The sequence below is a fragment of the Odocoileus virginianus genome, chromosome 27, assembly GCF_023699985.2.
Source record: "Odocoileus virginianus isolate 20LAN1187 ecotype Illinois chromosome 27, Ovbor_1.2, whole genome shotgun sequence".
Lineage (NCBI taxonomy): Eukaryota > Metazoa > Chordata > Mammalia > Artiodactyla > Cervidae > Odocoileus > Odocoileus virginianus.
Window position 1 is genome coordinate 33,724,013 of NC_069700.1, and position 17,752 is coordinate 33,741,764.

The window sequence follows — 17,752 nt, forward strand, 5'->3', positions numbered from 1 at the left end:
AGCTACTGGGAAGGAATCCAGCCAGAGGGCCATGAAGCTACTGGATTCAACCAGACCCAAGGCCAACCTGCACTTCCAGTTCTGACCACCAATGAATTCCCTCAGCATCCAGACCAGTTGCAATTGTTTTATTTTTTTGGATACTTGGCAGCAGAAAATACCCCATGGTGAGACTTGGGCAAGCCATGTAGCTCTCTGAGCCTCAGTTTCTTTATCTTTACTTTTAAACATTTATTTGATTGAAGTATAGCTGATGTACAATGCCGTGTTAATTTCCGCTGCACAGCAAAGTGATGCAGCTATACATCATATACATTCTTTTTTCATATTCTTTTCCATTATGGTTTATCACAGTAGGACCTTGTTGCCTACTCATTCTATACATAATAGTTTGCATCTACTGATCCCCAAATTCCAATCCATCCCTCTGCCCTCCCCCAGCACCCATACCCCCACAAGCCCACTCCCGTCCCACAGTTTCCCCCTGAGACCACCAGGCTTCCAGACAGGGCCAAACCCCATGGGAAGCTCTATCATGTCTCTTCTTTCAGAACAATCCCTATCTGGTTCCCCCTCCCAGGAAGCACAGACAGAGGCCAGAGCCAGAAAGTGACTTTAATGTCTTTTGAGCAAGATGAGGCCCCTCAAGGAGGTGGGGGGGAGGAGGGTGCTCGTGACCAGACTGCATCCTCCTCTAAATCAAACGGCAGCGACGGCTACAGCTTGGGTCCTTGTGTCTGCAACGCAGGCCTACTTGGCAGGGACACACGATGTTGATGGCGCTCCTGGTCTGCAGAAAATCGGTGAGAGAGTTGAAAGTCACCAAGAAGCAGGGAAGAAGGAGGTTTAAACTTCTTGGGGAGCAGAAGCAAGAGGCCAAGGGATGGAGTGAGACAGACTTCAGGTCTGACAGCTCTACCCCTTATAACACTGTGACCTTAGGCAAGCTTCTTTGTCTTCGTTCCCTCATCTGTCAAATGGGAATAATGAAGGACATCCCTGGTGGTCCAGTGGCTAAGACTCTGAGCTCCCAATGCAGGGGCCCAGATTCTTGGTCATGGAGTGAGTGAAGTTGCTCAGTCGTGTCTGACTCTTTGCGACCCCATGGACTGTAGCCCACCAGGCTCCTCAGTCCGTGGAATTTTCCAGGCAAGAGTACTGGAGTGGGTTGCCACTAGATTCCAAATGCTACAGCTAAGAGTTCACATGCCAGAACTAAAGATTCCCCCATGCCAGGATCTTTAGACCTAGTGCAGTCAAACAAATAATTTATTTTTAAGGAAATAATAATAGTAACTCCATTTGTCATTGATGGAATTAAACAAAATGAAGTAGATTAAGTGCCTATAATGAAAAGACCCTCTGGCTACTTCAGCTGTAGAGCTAGGCCACAGGAGGGACCTGGCTGTCTCCCTGGGCACTGGCAGTTCTCCAGACAAAGAGATGGAGACTGAGCCCAGCCTCCCTAGAAAGGTTTGGGCCCAGGGCCAGAAAAAAGGCAAGCAAGAACAAGATGTACTGTGCGTTCTGCTCCCTGCATTTCCACCAGCCGATCACAATCATGCTTCACTGAGCACCGTCATTGCCAGGATCACACACTTTTCCTAACAAGCTGGTTGGTTGGGTACTTTAGCCCCATTTTACAGATGAGAAAACTAAGGCTCAGAGAGCAGAAATGATCTGTCTAAGGTCACAAAGACAGGGGTTGGTAAAGCCAGGGTTTAAATTCAAATCCAATCCCAAAACCGTCGACCTGCCTGGGCAGCTCCTCAAGAAATTCGGTCATTGCGGCAGCATGGTCGAGATGGATTGGGAGGTCTTTTCCCACCTGCTCTGCTGCGGGGATGTTACAGTAGAGACACTCATTCATGCAATAAATGTTTGTTGAGCAACTACTATGTGCAGGCACTAAGCTGGGGGGTAGAGGCTCAAAAGTGAATATGCTTTAATCCTGCTCTTGCAGAGCTCTGACCAGTGGTGGAGGCAGACAGAAGGCAGGCAAATCAGGGAGATGCATGCTCTGCTGAGGGTGTGGGTCCCAAAGGCATGCGAGTTCCAAGGAGGGAAGGCTTCTTGGAGGAGGTGGCTGGAGTTGCATTGCAGGATGATCAGGAGTTTGCCAGGTGGAGAAGGGGGAAAGGACACTTCAAGCAAAGGGTGAAAAAAGCAGGTGCAGCCATGCGGGGCTACGTACCAGCAGGGGCTGCCCCGCAGGGGCAGGGTCTCACCTGGGGCAAGCACGTCATGGTTATTCTGGCCCGAGGGGCACAGAAAGCACTGCCGGAGTCCAAGCTGATGAGACAGCAGTCACTGAAGCACTCAGAGTGGTGGGAGCACCTCGCCCCGTTTGCCTGTGGGAACAACCCCTAAGTCACCAGCTCTTTAGCCGTGTGTGTGTGTGTGTGTGTGTGTGTGTGTGTGTGTGTGTGTGTAGAGGGGGTGCCCTGACACTGCCAAAGCCCCACAGATCCAGAAAGAGAAGTCCTAGAGAAGTTCACCCCCACGTCCCAACCCCACTGCAATCAGAGGAACAGGGGAGAGGAAGGGGGAAGTTAGGACTTTTCCCACTGCTTCTTCTTTCCTGGGGGACCCCCTCACCTCTGTGGCTCCGAAAGGGTCACCTGTGTTGATGGACCAAATACTCCCCATCACACTTTAGTGGGGGATGGAGAAGGGACAGAGAATGGGGTGGAGAGAAAGAGGAGGAAGGAAAAGGAGGAAAGAGTTGCATGCCTAGAAGGGCACAGAGAGGGGCAGAGGCTAGGGCAGGTGTGCAAGGCACGGCTGGGGGCAGGACTGAGCATCCCAGAGGAGGAGGGGGGAGGGGGGAGGGGAGGGAAAGGATGCTGCTGGTGTAAGTCCACTTCCTTTCACCTCCAAAGCCGCTAGGGAGGTGAAGCAAGGTCTTTGAAGTCCTTTGGGAGCACACCAAGCTTCCAGCCTGAGAAGAAATCCCCAGTACGGGTGGTCCCATCCCCTGCCCTGTCCCCCACTTCTCTCTCCAAACCCAACTGGCCCATTCTGGATGGAGAGTGATGCCCCGGCCACCGCCCTCGGCTAGAACGGAAGGTTCAAAATGTCCCTTGGCTCACCTTTGTAGACCCCTTTTTAAAGAGCGCGAACTCTCCCCAGCAGGGGAGCAGGACCCCCGCGAGGAGGAGCGCGATGGCCAAGGCCATAGGTGCGGTGGCTCCACGAAGCCGAGGGGCGGTGGGGAGAAACCCCTTGGCGGCCTCGTGACCCGTGCCCCCGCAGCCGCCCTGGGCTGGAGGCGGAGGGTGAGGGAGTTAATGGTCACAGGCCGCTCGGGAGCCGAGGCCAAACCCCTCGGAAACTCTCTCTAGTGCCCAGGAAGCTCCCTGCCTGGCCTGAGGAAAGGATGGAATGAGACCCTGATTCAGGCTTTGACAGGCCTGATGATCGATTTTCCGGGCCCTGGGGCCTTCCGTGTGTCATACTTACAAGTAAAAACCTAAAACTGTAAACTAAGGCTTTATCTTGCAAAATTATGCAAAATTTGTATGCTGAAATGAAAACAGCTGGCTTCTTGATATTCGAACTGTCTCTCTGCCTTTGCTGCACCAAACTACCTCCCGGCCTACCCTATGTTTGGGACAAGCCAGCCCAGACCTCTGGTGTTTCCCATTTCCTCTCCAGGCCCAGACGTGTGGTCTGTAAGAATCAGGAGCCAAGAGAAGGTGACCTCTAAGACCTAGAGGTCTCCCAGTTCTAAGAAGTCAATGAAGTGTCTAGGAATTTGTGAATCGTATGTGACTCAGCCACCTTGGTATGAGGGCAGGATGGAGGACGGGAAGACTGGGAAGGAAAAGGAGGGTTCTCTGGGGAGGGCTGCAGGCAACAATCATGGGCCCTGGGAGCGGCAGACTTGCCTCATCTCTTCCTCTGGATGAAACTCCCACCTCATCTCACCCTGGGCTGCTTCTCTGCTTTTAAAATTTGGCTCTTGGATTTCCCCAGTGGTCCAGTGGGTAAGAATCCACCTACCAATGCACGGTCACAGGTTTGATCCCCGCTCGGGGAAGGTCCCACATGCCACAGGGCAACTACTGAGCCCGGGTACCACAACCACTGAGCCGGCTCTCTCGAGCCTGTGCTCTTCTAGAAGAGAGGTCAGCACAGTGACCAGTAGAGAGGAGCCCCCACTCTCTGCAACTGGAGAGACCTGTGCACAGCAGTGAAGACTCAGCACAGTCAAAAGGGAATAAACAAATAAATGTAATAAAATTAAAATATATATATATATATGTAAAATTTGGCTGTTAAGATCTGAGGAGCCCTGACTTGATGGGGTGCCATAGACTGAGTTGTTCCCCCCTCCCCCAAGTTCATAAGTTGACACCCTATCCCCCCAGTGTGATGAGATTTGGGGGTGGGGCCTTTGGGACATAATCAGGGTTAGATGAAGCCATGAGGGTCCCCTCAGGATGGGATTAACAACACCCTCATGAGAAGGAACCCCAGAGAACTTACTGTCTCTTTCTCTCTGCCATGTGAGGACCCCGTGAGAAGGCAGCTGTCTGCCAGCCAGAAAGAAAATTCACCAGAACCGGACCACCTTTAACCGGACCACTTTTTAGCCTCCATGGGGTGAGAGATAAACGTCTGTCGTCTAGGCCACCAGTCTACGGTGTTTTGCTGTGGCAGTGTGAGCTGACTATTATAGAGGGTTTAGGTCTTTTCTTTAAGAAGCACAGCCCCCACTGTCTTCAGAGGGGTTTGTGTCCAAGATCTCTGTCAGTCCTCCCTGTATCAGTCATGGTAGTTAACAGTCTGTCATAGCAGAAAACTCTAGAAATTTCAGTGGCTTGGCACAATAATGCATTACTTGTCAGTCATGTAAATTTTGATATGTGGCGGGAAGACTCCCTTCCATCTCATAGCCACATCATCGGGAAGACTGGCCCCCAAGGCCCTTATGGAGGAAGGGAGAGAGAGGAGAAGGTACACGGACACCTCAGTGCCTTGGCCAGGCCCGACAGCTGCCTCTTCCACTCACAGGCCGACTGTTGGCCACGAGTCACGTGACCCTGACCTTCTGCAAGGGAAGCTGGGAAATCCAAGTCCTAGAAACCTTAGCATCTACTGTCATTTCTGCTGCCTGTTTTACAGGTGAAGAACCCAAAGGCTCAAGGTAAAATAATTTGCCCAAATAACACAGTTAAGTCACAGGGAGAGGTATCAACCCAGGGCGTTCTAGCTCCTGAGGTCAAGCTCTCCCCATACCCAACTGCTGTGGGCAGCCAGAAGTCTTTGTTCCCTAAAGGAATTTCTGTCATCTTTTGTTTCCTGTCTGTAAAGCTCTTTGTGAACCCAAGAGGAGCCCCAGGGTATAATAATTCTTCGTGTTAGAGTCACCTAGTTCCCTGAGGTATTTGGCCCTGCCTTGTGAGTGGTTGATAATAGGTAAATAGTGTCTCTGCTCAGGAAAGGGAGTGATCTGAGGGCAAGAGACCAATGGCTGTGTGTCAGGATTGGCAGGTTGAAATTCTTGATCGGAAGCCCAGGAACCTCAGAGAGGCTTATTGAAGGCCCTGAGGGGGAGTTAAGTCCCTGAAATTCTAAATTTTCTACCAAAAAATTTTTTTTTAAGGCACAGGACTGAATTAGCCTCAGAGACTGGTTCAGAAACTTCGGGGTTTTTCCCTTTTTCAATTTTTTTGAAGTCTAGTTGACAGAGCCTTCATTTTTTAAAATTATTATTTTGTTTGGCCACGCCTCACAGCATGCGGGATCTTAGTTCCCTGACCAGGGATTGAACCTGCACCCCCTGCAGTGGAATCTGAACCACTAGGGAAGTCCCACTAGTGCCTCTGTTTTAAGGTGAAGAAACTGAGGCCCAGAGACAGATGGGACTTCCCCAGGTGACTCAGCAGAGCCCGGTCTGGACCCGGGCACCTGACTCCAAGTCCTTGTGTACCAGTGGCTCGTTTCCCAAATCCAGCTGGCACTGATCACAAGCACAAATACAAGACCCATGTGCAGTGTAGGGGGTGGGCACCAGATTACTAGGGTCCTTGAGACACCCGATCTGTGAGAGTGGCTCCAGCTCTGCCCTTTGGCCAGGACCTGAACCTGGGCAGCCCAGTCTCATGTGAGGAGAAGGAGGGCAAGAAGGGCCTGGCTGGCGGGCCTCTGTTCTCCCACCCCCGTCACTAGCGCCCTCCTCCCCCTCCCCATCCATTTTTCCATCCTCAGACACCCTCCAGTGTCTTCTCCTTCCCTGCATCTCTCTGTTGGTTTCCATAACAATATTCTCACTGATCTACAGCAAAATGGAAAAAATTAGGGCAATGTGGTTTTTGTTCTTGTCGTCAAACATATTTAAAGAACCCTTCTTTATTTTGAAACTACATCCTTCCTACTTTCTTGGCCTTCCACTGTGTTTTTATGAAACAATGGAAAATAAGACAATGCTAGTAGTTTTATTTGGTTTTCCATGCTGTTTCTTGGCCAATATATTAGATAGATATATATATACACAAATTCTGTCAGTTTCTCAAGATTTTTGGAGCTTTTACTCAATCTGGGAAATCCAAAATAGAAATCTGGTGAAAACTGCCCTAGGTAAAAAAAAAAAAATCACCCATTTCTCTACTCATTCCTGAAGGAATGCTCAAGGGAGTCAAGAGAATGACGAACAGAGGCTGGAAAGAGCCTGGGAAGTAGAGAGAGCACAGCCAAGGCTTCCTGGGGAAGAGGACAGGCAGTGTCCGTGGGCACAGAGGTGGAGGCGCCGGGGTCCATAGGATGCCCAGGACAGGCAGGGAAGCCTGCAGCCGGGGACAGTGCTCTTTCATGAGGGCTTGAAGGGGGACTACAATTTGGGCAGGCTGAGAGTAAAGGTTTGTAAGCAGGGGTCCAATTCCCTGGTGGTCCAGTGGCTAGGACTCGGTACTTTCACGGCTGGGGCCCTGGGTTCAATCCCTAGTTGGGGAACTAAAATCCCACAAGCTGCGAGACTTGGCCAAACTAAACATACAAGCAGGAGTCCAGAGGGACCAAGGTTTGGAGGTGAGAATAAATAGGGGACAGGCTGGCTCTCTGCTTACACAGGGTGCAGAGTGGAGTCGGGGGTGGTCAGTGCTCCGGGTAACTTGGGGGACCTTGGGAGTAACCCCAGTTGTGGGGACTCCTCAGTGGAAAGCTGGGCTGGTGGAGGCCGTGCTGGAGTCGGACCTAGCCTGGGGTCCAGGGGTTTCATGGGAAGGGGCTTCTCTGCTGCTCTGTGAAGGCAGGAGGGGTCTCCTGAGAGAGGAAGAGGCCCGGTCCTGAGGGAGGTTACCTCACACCCATCCTCAGGTCGTCTCTCTCTCTCTCACGCACACACACACACACATACACACACAGCTCCCATCTTATTTCTTCCCGGCACAGTCTGGTCCTGGGGAGGGGCTGTCAGCTCAGCTGGGGAGGAAGACAGGCCTGGAGGGAGAGGACAGAGCTGACCACAGCCCCTCGTCCTCCAGAGGTAGCCAGCTCTTGGACCCCGAGGCGTCTACCTGGAGGACAGAAGTGGGTAGTCACGCCTTGTGGCCCGTATGCTACTGCGTCGCTCTCCACCCGCGGGAGCATCTCAACAGGTTAGCCTATGACGAGGCTTCCTCAGAGGGGCCACAGAGGGCTCCCCACAACCTCTGTGTTCAGGGGAAATGTTCATGATGAGGTTCCTCAGAGATCTCCGAGCAGCTTCAGGTGACAGAGGGGCGACCTGGCGCCCGGCCCACACCGCCCATACGGATGGGAGCTTCGTCCTTCTCCGACTCAGTGGAGCCTCTGAGCCACAACGGTACTTAGTGGCTTGGACAGAGTGTTTCTGACCTCCTCAAGGAGCCATGACGTAATCACAACTCTTTTAGCTACACCTCAAAGAAATGCAAGACTAACTTGTTTTAAAAATAAAAACCAAGGGAGCAGCACTGGGCCAGCAGCTGTGCGAGGCTGGCCTCAGGGGCCCAGGGGCACACTCCCTGATATTAGGTGTCTCCTCCTTGGCTTTAGCCTTTGTGGGGGCCTCAGTCTGTCTGTGTCTTGGGAGGGTGGCTGCCTCTCTGGACAGTGGCAGGGGGGTGGGCAAATCTGTGTAAAGCCCCAAGCCCCTCCCCTCAGCACCCATTATACAAAACCCTAGAAGACTCCACTGGCCTCAGTTGGGTCAAGCAGTGTGGCCGGGGGGCAGGGACTGTTACTGGTGGGACTTTGTGAAGCCTGGTCAGAGCAGGTTCCCAGAGGCAGGGAGATGGAGGATTGGGATGGGGATGGATGCTGGTGGGCAGGAGGATTGCTGTGCCTCCAGATGCAGAAATCCATCATGGTTAAGTTCCTCCAGCCAGGGGCAGTCCCTACGGAAGGGTCCTCAGAAACATGTGCCCACTGCCTCGTATCCCGCCAAAAGCCGTAAGGTATGTTCTATAGACCGCTGGGTTTCAATCTTTTTTTTTTTTTTTAACTACAAAGATACTTTTTATGCTGGTATTCAGAGAACTAGTAGATATTGTTGGCATCCATTCCCAACTGACTGACTCTATCATGTTAGTTGTTGAATATTTGGATTACTATCACTGCAAACGTGTGTGTGTATGTGTATGTGTGAAAACACATATGTAACATGTGTATGTGTGTATGAAACAAGTTTCACAAAAGAATACTAACATTTACTGTATGTGATCTGCTCTGAGATTTTCTATTCTATCTCATCTCTTCAGAATGTTGATTAGAAACTTATCGTTGCTGGGGGGAAGGATGGGAGAAGTGATAGGGAGTTTGAGATGAACATGTACACACGGCTATATTTGAAATTGATAACCAACAAGGACCATAGCACCTAGTATAGCACGTGGAACTGCTCAGTTACGTGGGAGCCTGGATGGGAGGGGAGTTTGGGGGAGAATGGGTACATGCATATGTATGGCTGAGTCCCTTAACTGTTCATCTGAAACTGAAAATATAAAAATATTGTTTGTTATTTGTCTATACCCCAATACAAAATAAGAAGTTTAAAAAATTTAAAAAATATAAAAATATCTATCAGAATTTCAAATTGATTTCACTGCCCACTTATGCCCGTATTGAGTCCAACTAGTTTGACTGCCCAACCCACTGTAGATACCTTGGCAGCCTCCATTGAGCATTTAACAAACATTTTAGCGACACTTCATCATCAGAGTTCAGTTGCAGATAACAGACACCACTGTGCCTATTTTAAGCAAAAAGGGATATAATATAGTAACTGAGGGCTTATAAAGTCTTCAAAAGGGTTTGAGGGGTAGAATCTAGGCTGAACTTATTGAAATTAAATTTATTTAAAAACTGAGCTGCCAAGGAAGCTACCAACTCTGCCACCATTAGCAGGATGTGAGTCAGAAGGCCACTGCTGTGACTGTGGGCCCCAGGAAACACACACTTTAGCTGTGCTCTCAGAATCAGAAAGCTGCCATCAAAAAGTATTGCCTGTATTTGCTCTGTCAAGGGCCTAAAAGAAGAAAAATGTCTCCCACATTTCCAGCCCTAAGGTCCAGGAAGGAGGTGGAACAAAGGCCAAAACAAGTCAATCTACAACAGCCACCACTGGGACAAAATGTCTGGATGTGGCACGGGTTACTTGAATGGGGTGGAGGTTGATTTCTCTCTATAGGAAAACTTTTCAATGTTTACAGCTACAGATCGCGTTGAATGTCAGCCTATGCTTTTTATTTCTGTGCTTCTCTCTCTCTTTTTTTTGGCTATGTCATGCAGCTTCGATTATATTAGTTCCCTGACCAGGGATTGAACCCATGCCCTTGGCAGTGAAAGCACAGAGTTCTAACCACTGGACCACCAGGGAACTCCCTGCTTCTCTTTCATACATATTTAACATGTTGGGTGTTTTTTTTTTTTATTTAAATCACATCTCCATGGATCAGGGGTTTTGCTGCCCACCCTGGGAATTTGTTAGGGAAATCCCATGCCTCCCAACCTTCTCCCTCCCTAACTTGCACACCCTCCCCGGTGCACTCTCGAAAAGTTGAGTTTCCCCTTCCTGCCCCCTTGTCATCTCCTTCCAACCACAGTCCAGAGAGAACGCTCCCTCTGCCCTGTGCCATTGTCAGTCCTTACCAAACTAATGCCCAGGGTTCAGGAGCTGCTGATTAGGAGCACTGTCCTCTTTCAGTCATTGGTCACTTGAACTTGCTTACCCTCTTCTCAGTTTCCATGGCAATCATCATTCCCCCCTCTAAAAACAGTTGCTTCACAGACAAATGATGGATAACTGCCATTTGTGGAAACCCAAGCAAAAAATGGTCCTGGGAGAGAATTTCCTGATAGTCCAGTGGTTCAATTCCTGGTCAGGGAACTAAGATCCCATATGCCACATGGTTTGGCAAAAAAAAAAAAAAAAAAAGACGGTCCTAGGAAAGATGGGCGGATAGATGAGTTTACTCTTTGATGGACCCAACTCGCTTCCGTCCCTGGTACCTGGCTCTGTGCTCACCTGCCAGCTCCTACTTAAGAGGATACAGAAGGAGCACTCAAAGCTTGAAAAAAATATTTGTCTAAGAAAAAAATTATGAAACAAGTAAATTACTAATAGCAGAATTTCATTTACCAAGACAGAGTTGTAGGATATACAAACAGGTTTGCCTGAAGCAAAAGAAACCACGGAACCAATGGCTTACTATAAGACAGAAGTTTATTTCTCTTTCCCATAACATCCCAAGGATATGCAGTCCAAGGTGAAAATGGGGTCTCATGGTCTCAGCGGTCCAGGCTGCTTTAGTTTCACTGCTCTGGCATCTATAGTCATTCTCTTCATCAGCCTGGTCAAAGATTGCCTTATAACCTGTTCATATTTCAGGTATGAAGTGAAGGATGAGGGTGGGTGTGGGGGGGGGGGGCTGACTGTTTGCTTTAATACTCTCCACTCCATCAGTCAGTCATGGTCACATGACCGAGCCTAGCTGCAAGAAGAACTGGGAAATGCAGTGTCTACTCTAGGAAGCCATGTGCCCGGGTAAAAATCAGACATGGGCCACAGTCTAAAGTATATATGTGTGTGTATATGTGTGTGTGTATATCTGTAATTGCCAGGAGGTATGCTTTCTAATTCCATACGTTATACTCACAGAGCCCTGTCTAATCTTCTTAACCATACCATCTCCATTCTATGTCCTGTCTCCTGGACTCACATTTGACTCCAGCAACCCCCCTCCCAGAATACAAGTACCCAGAGTGATATGAGAGTGGAGAGATCCTCCAATAAGGATTCATTTCCCTTTGTCATTCTTTGTCAATCTAGACCGACAGGGTTGGGCCACACTGTCTCACAATTTACATTCAACCCTTGGAAATAAAAAAAGTTTGCCAGCCATGTGCCCAGAGTATCACACTGGAGCTGGGCAGTTAACCTTGATGGTTTCTAGTCTTCGGAGACAGGATCTGTTACATAGCACCTCCTCCCCACTTTCCAATGACGGTGCCCCTAGCCTTGGGGAATTTTCCCTGAGGTTCCATCCAGAGGTCAGACCTTGGGAACCAACTCACTGCCTTGAAAGTAGGTGAGGTTCTCACACTTGCTCTGGCAGCCTCGACGTCCCGGTGCTCTCGTAGAACACCAGGAAATGTCAGAGATGGGACCCAAGTTCATGAACTCGGCTCTCTTTCTCTGCCTTCCTTCCCTCCTTTTACTCTATTGTATGTATCTAGGTCACTGTATCTTGAACAATGACTTGTAAACTATTTTAAGAAATCACATTTCTATGTTTTTCTATTACTGTTTACTTGGTCCTTGCTCACTCATTTTGAAATCTGTTACTTGTCGGCATATACGCTATAGCAGGTGCCAAACATTTAGGTGAAAAAATACCTTTTCACTTTTTCCTCCTACTTTAAAGAAAGACAGGCACTTCTACTTAGTTTCAGCGCAGGAGTCCTCGGCCCAGCTCAAGGAAACGAGATGTTGTGAGATGCCGCTGACTGAGACTCTCTGGGGTTAGGAGGAAGGGAGGACATCTGAGAAGAAAAAAGGGACCTTCCAGACTGGCATTTTGGTCCACCCTTTGGATCCATAGAAGCAGGTATCATGGAGGGTAAAAGCTCTCTCTACCCACTTCCTTTTTCTCTCAAAGGAAACTGTGTTGTGTTCCAGGACACTTGAATGGCCATAGTTACTGGTGGGCAGGGGTCATGGGCATTAAAAGTCTCACACTTGAGTGTAGTATTGGTGATTTTTGCTCTCATTCTTGAGTGGAAGGAAGGAACCAGTGGCAAGACCTTTGGAAGAGTCGCTTGTTGCATTCGTTACTTACTGTTGCATAACGAATTACCCCAAAAGTTAGTGGCTTAACACATCATTTATTACTTCACAGATTTCTGTGTGTCAGGAACGCAGCCACAAGTTGGCTGGGTCCCCTGGCTCTGGGTCTGTTCACAGGTTGCCATCAAGGTGTCGGCAGGGAATGCAGTCACCTTCAGACTCCACTGGGAGTGGAGCTACTTCCAAGTTTACACAGGTGGTGGTTGGCAGATTTCAGTTCCTTGCAGGTTGTTGGACTGACAGCTTCAGTTCTTCACAGGCTGTTGGATGTCCTTTCCATAGGATAGCTCACAACACAGCCATTGGTTTCGTCAGCACAAACCAGTGAAAGAAAAAGAATGGAAGCAAGATGGGAGTCACAATGTTTTGTAATATAATATTTTTTTTGGCTGTGGCATGTAGGATCGTCAATCTTTGTTGTGACACACAGGATCTTTAGTGCGGCATGCAAACTCTTAGTTTCGGCATGTGGGATCTAGTTCCCTGACCAGGGATCAAACCCAGGCCCCCTACATTGGAAGCATGGAGTTTCCGTCACTATACCACCAGGGAAGTCCCTGTAATCTGATCTTTAAAGTAACAGTTCCTCACTTGGCCATTGCATGATCAGGCCACCCACGATGGCTGTTCTCTTGCTCTTTGTACATCTCCTGCTCGACCAGACCCTGTTTCACCTGCACCCTACTTGCATGAATGTGCTTGCCCCCTGCCCCAGCTAGTGGCTGATCTAATCCCTCAGCCAGAAGGGCTCCACCTGCTAGTTTATTAAGGGAAATACCTTCCTTGTGATGGTCGTTAATCTGAGCGGCTGTGAGGGTCATGCCCCAGCTGATGGTTTCCGTGGTAACTAACTGATGCGTCAACCTGACGTCAGTTCCCCTATAACTATTTGCCTCATTCTTCCCCAAGTAGCGAAGGTGGCTGTCGTGCTCTGCCTGGTCTCTGCTGTAATGGTGGGATGTTGCTCCAAGACCTTCTGTTTCACACAGGTAAGATGCCCTATCTCTCTGTTACTGTCTCCAAGCTCTTTCTTCACTCGTGAGGCTAGGCAATCACAAGACTTGCAGGCCTGCAAGGTGCAGCCTGACAGCCATATCCTACTGGTAAGAAGCAAGTCACCAGGTCCAGTTCACATTCCAGGGGAGAGAATTGCACAAGAGCAGTGGTAAGATGGGAGTTTAGAGAAGAGAGGATGTTTTAAGTCTTAAGATAAAGCCAAGGACTCCAGCCCTGTTTGCTTGAGACCCTATGTTGGGATCCTGCTGGAAGCAATCCAGTGGGAATGGGCATTACCTCATCTCTGTCTGTTAGGCGTCTCCTTCAGGAAATCAGTTATAGGAGTAATTGGCAGTCTGCCTGGCCAAATACCATCTACCAGCACCCCAGCCCGTCTCATAATCTCATCAGAGGAAACTCTGATTTCCCTTTTAGTAAAATTTCAAGTGTAATAGTTTCCCACCCTGGAAAGCTCTTCCCTCTCTCCAGATCTCATTCAAGCCCATCTCTTCTCTGAAGTCTTCTTAGAATCAATTGAAAAGATGGAAAGAGATGTTTCTTTGGAGAAATAATTGCCCAAAGATAAAATAACTCTGCAGGTAACGGAACAAGCTAACCAGCTGGAAGTCAGACTGAGGGATGGGATAGATAGGTGGCAACCATCGGTGTGAACTTTCTCTTCTCTTTGGCAGAGAACCTCCCAGAGGGAAAACAGGCGCATCTAGCTGCTGAGTTGCAGATTTGTCCTTGTTGATTTTTGTTTTGTCTTTTTTGGTGGCACCTCGCAGCTTATGGGACCTTACTTCTCAGACCTCAGGGATTGAACCCAGGCCATGGCAGTGAACTCAGATGGCTCAGATGATAAAGAATCTGCCTGCAATGGAGGAGACCTGGGTTTGATTCCTGGGTCTGGAAGATCCCCTGGAGAACGGAATGGCAATCCATTCCAGTATTCTTGCCTGGAGAATTCTATGGACAGAGGAGCCTGGAGGGTTACAGTCCATGGGGTCACAAAGAGTCAGACACAACTGAGCGACCAACACTTTCACTTTACTCCTAACTAATTCTTTATTTCTTATAACAGGGGATTGGACTAACAATTATTTTTAAATCTCCCTGTTCAAATTATGGTGTGGTTTCTCTCCCTTGATTGGACTCAGACTGATACACTAAGTTTTGCCATAATTTGTTACGCAACAACCAATAACCAACACAGCACACCCCATGTCATTGTCCACTGCCAGCTCTCCTTTCATTACCATCGGCTAATTGTTACCATGTGCCTGCCCAGAGCAGGCTTTTCCTTCAAGGCTTTTATAAGCAGTCAGATAGGACCTACTGCAAAAAGAACAAAATTTATAAGACCCAAGCTTTAATTTGTCAAATGCCACATGAGAGACTCAGATGAGAAGTGCTGCTGGAAGCCCCAAAAGCAGATACAGTTGAAGAAAACTCTAGACTACCACAGGTCATGGGGACAAAGCCCATGGGAAAGCAGGAAGCCAAGCCCTATAGGCAGGGAGAAGTTTGCATCAAAACCTCGGGGGCAAGACTAAACATGACAGGATTAGGTCAGCTGTGACTTGTTAGCTCCAGTTTGACTAGTGAAGAGTGCTGACATGCTTGGCTAGTGGCAGGCAGGATGAACAGATCCTGAAGGGCCTTAAATGCAAACCGAATTCATTTGGTGCTATTATGTAGCAAAGGGCTCCAGTGACCATACCTTCCAGGACAAAATCCTGTCTGCTTTTCACGTAGGTACACTTGCACTTGTCAGATCAGGTGACTTAGCTTTGGGGCGGAGAAAAGTTCACTTTGGTGGTGGGGAACCTCTGAAGGTTTTTGAGGATGGTGCAATGTGGGGTTTTGATCTTTTTTTTTTTTTTTTTAATTTTTTGGCCATGCCACATCGCATCGCATGTGGGATTTTAGTTCCCTGACCAGGGATCAAACTCATGCCCGCAGCAGTGGAAGCACAGAGTCTTAACCACTGCACTGCCAGGTAAGTCCCAGTGTGGGATTCTAAGATTAGTTTGCAGTGTGTAGGACTGGAGGATGGAGGACAGAAATAGGAGAATGACTTCCCAGAAGTCCTGACGTGGGGGAGAATACAGCAGTGGGAATTGGTGCATGTGATGGGGAAGAGAATTTAAGGTGACTCCCCATACCTTGCTGGTGACATGGGAACATGGGGGAGCTGGCAGAGAGGGGGGTAGGATGATGCTGGCATTTGACAAGTTCCATTGTCAAGTAGCCAAGTAGCAGGGGGGAGCAGCCTAAGTCCTGAGCTCAGGAGAAAGATGAGAGCTGGCGATTCAGATCTGGTAGTGACTGTTCACCCAGAGATGCTGATCAGACTTGGGGAGATGGTGAGGAGGATGGTCCCTTAGTAAGAACTGGCTCTCTTGGTGAAAAAGTAGGTGGATAAAATGAAATCAATCTTGCATCAATGGTTGCTGAGCCCCTGGAAGAGTGTCCACAAAGGTTTCTACTTTCCCACATGTTTTGCAAGTTTTCATAATAAAACATTTTAAAAAATCTGGCTCTCTGATCAGCATATCTTAACCTATACCCTTCCACCCACCATCCATCCACTCAAGTAATGGGGTCTTGGATCAGGCAAACAGTGGGGACAGATTTGCTCGTAGTTCAGTCCTAAACTGGCCTCTAAAATCCAGAAGCATTGAGGTCTTTCTCAACTGCCACAGACTCTGACTTAGAATCCACGGTCTCCTCTCACAGGGCGCAAGCCAAAGAATATGAAAGAAAAAGCCCAGTAAAAATTAGGAGGTTCCACTCCTATTTCTGCCCCAGACCAGTCATGTGACCTTGAGCAAGTCACTTTTCCTGCCCCTCCACCCCCTCAGCTGGCTTCTCAGGAGCATGTGGTAAGAAAAAGAAATAACTGTGGCCATTTTTAAGCCCTGAGATTTGGCAGTTGCTGTTACTGTTGTGTAGCCCAGCCCATTCTGAGTAATCCAGGGCTATCCTGTCTACAATGCCACAGTCTCTCGCACTGATTATCTTTGGCCTCAGTCCCTAAACCCACCCTCTCCCTGAAACTCCCTGAAAGCATTGGCTTCACATTCAAATTTAAAAGCAGCAAGACACGGGGAGGGATAAATTGGGAGATTGGGATTGAGACGTACACACACTACTATATACACAACAGGTAACTAATAAGAACTCACTGTATAGCAGAGATCTCTACTCGGGACTCTGTAATGACCTACATGCGCTCAAACAATGGGCAGAAGACCTAAACAGACATTTCTCCAAAGAAGATGCACAGATGGCCAACAGGTACATGAAAAGATGTTCAATATTGCTAATTATTAGAGATATGCAAATCAAAACCACAATGAGATATCACCTCACACCAGTCAGAATGGCTATCATCAAAAAATCCACAAACAGTAAATGTTCGAGAGGCTGTGGAGATAAGGGAATGCTCCTGCAGCGCTTGTGGGAATGTAAATTGGTGTAGCCACCATGGAGAACAGTATGGAGATTCCTTAAAAAAAGACTAAAAACAGTGCTGCTATATGAGCCTGCAATCCCACTCCTGAGCATATATTGGGAGAAAAGCATGATCTGAAGGGATACATGCACCTGTGTTCATTGCAGCACTGTTTACAATAGCCAAGACATGGAAGCAGCCTAAACGTCCATCGACAGAGGAATGGACACAGATGTGGTACATATATACAATGGAATGTTACTGTCATTAAAAAGAATGAAATAATGCCATTTGCAGCAACATGGACAGACCCAGAAAGTGTCATACTGAGTGGAGTAAGTCAGATAGAGAAGGAGAAATATCATGTGACATACTTATACTTAAGTATGTATAGTTCTTATGTATGTACATCTGTACAAATACTTATGTATATGCTTATGTACAAATACTTATGTATAGTACATACTTATGTATGTATATTCCACATATACTTATATGTGGAATCTAGAAAGAAATGATACAAATGAACTTACTTACAAAACAGGAACAGATTCACAGACTTCAAGAACAAGCTTATGGTTGCCAGGGGAAGGATGAGGGGAAGGGATAGCTAGGGATGCACATGTATACACTGTTGTATTGAAAGTGGATAACCAACAAGGATCTACTGTATAGCACATGGAACTCTGCTCAGGGTTATATGGCAGCCTGGACGGGAGGGAAGTTTGGGGAGAATGGACACATGTATGTGTATGGCTGAGTCCCTTCGCTGTTCCCTGAAACTATCACAACATTGTTTGTTACTCGGCTATACCCCAATACAAAATAAAAAATTTGTTAAAGAGTAGGTATATGTGTAACTGACTCACTTTGCTGCATAGCAGAAACTAATACAACACTATAAATCAACTATACACCAATAAAAATGATCACCCCCCAAAAAATAAGGGACTTCTCTGGCTGTCCAATTGTTAAGAGCCCACACT

General features: G+C 48.0%; 1 protein-coding gene across 1 annotated transcript; it reads right to left on the reverse strand.

The window, feature by feature from the left end:
* Positions 1 to 623: 623 nt before the first annotated feature.
* CLPSL2 (colipase like 2) lies at positions 624 to 3,179 on the reverse strand. Its single transcript, XM_020886927.2, has 3 exons — positions 3,093 to 3,179; positions 2,229 to 2,351; positions 624 to 790 (listed from the first exon to the last, which is right to left on the reverse strand). Exons 1-3 carry the CDS (start codon positions 3,177 to 3,179, stop codon positions 695 to 697), a joined length of 306 nt encoding a protein of 101 aa, XP_020742586.2. The 3' UTR covers positions 624 to 694.
* Between the last annotated feature and the right edge of the window lie 14,573 nt (positions 3,180 to 17,752).

Excerpts from the sequence above, each read along its gene's own strand:
- CLPSL2 (XM_020886927.2), bottom strand. The coding sequence starts at position 3,179 with ATGGCCTTGGCCATCGCGCTCCTCCTCGCGGGGGTCCTGCTCCCCTGC. Across the intron at positions 2,352-3,092 it reads TTAAAAAGGGGTCTACAAAG|GCAAACGGGGCGAGGTGCTC; the intron begins GTGAGCCAAGGG and ends TTGTTCCCACAG. Across the intron at positions 791-2,228 it reads CCATGACGTGCTTGCCCCAG|ACCAGGAGCGCCATCAACAT; the intron begins GTGAGACCCTGC and ends GATTTTCTGCAG.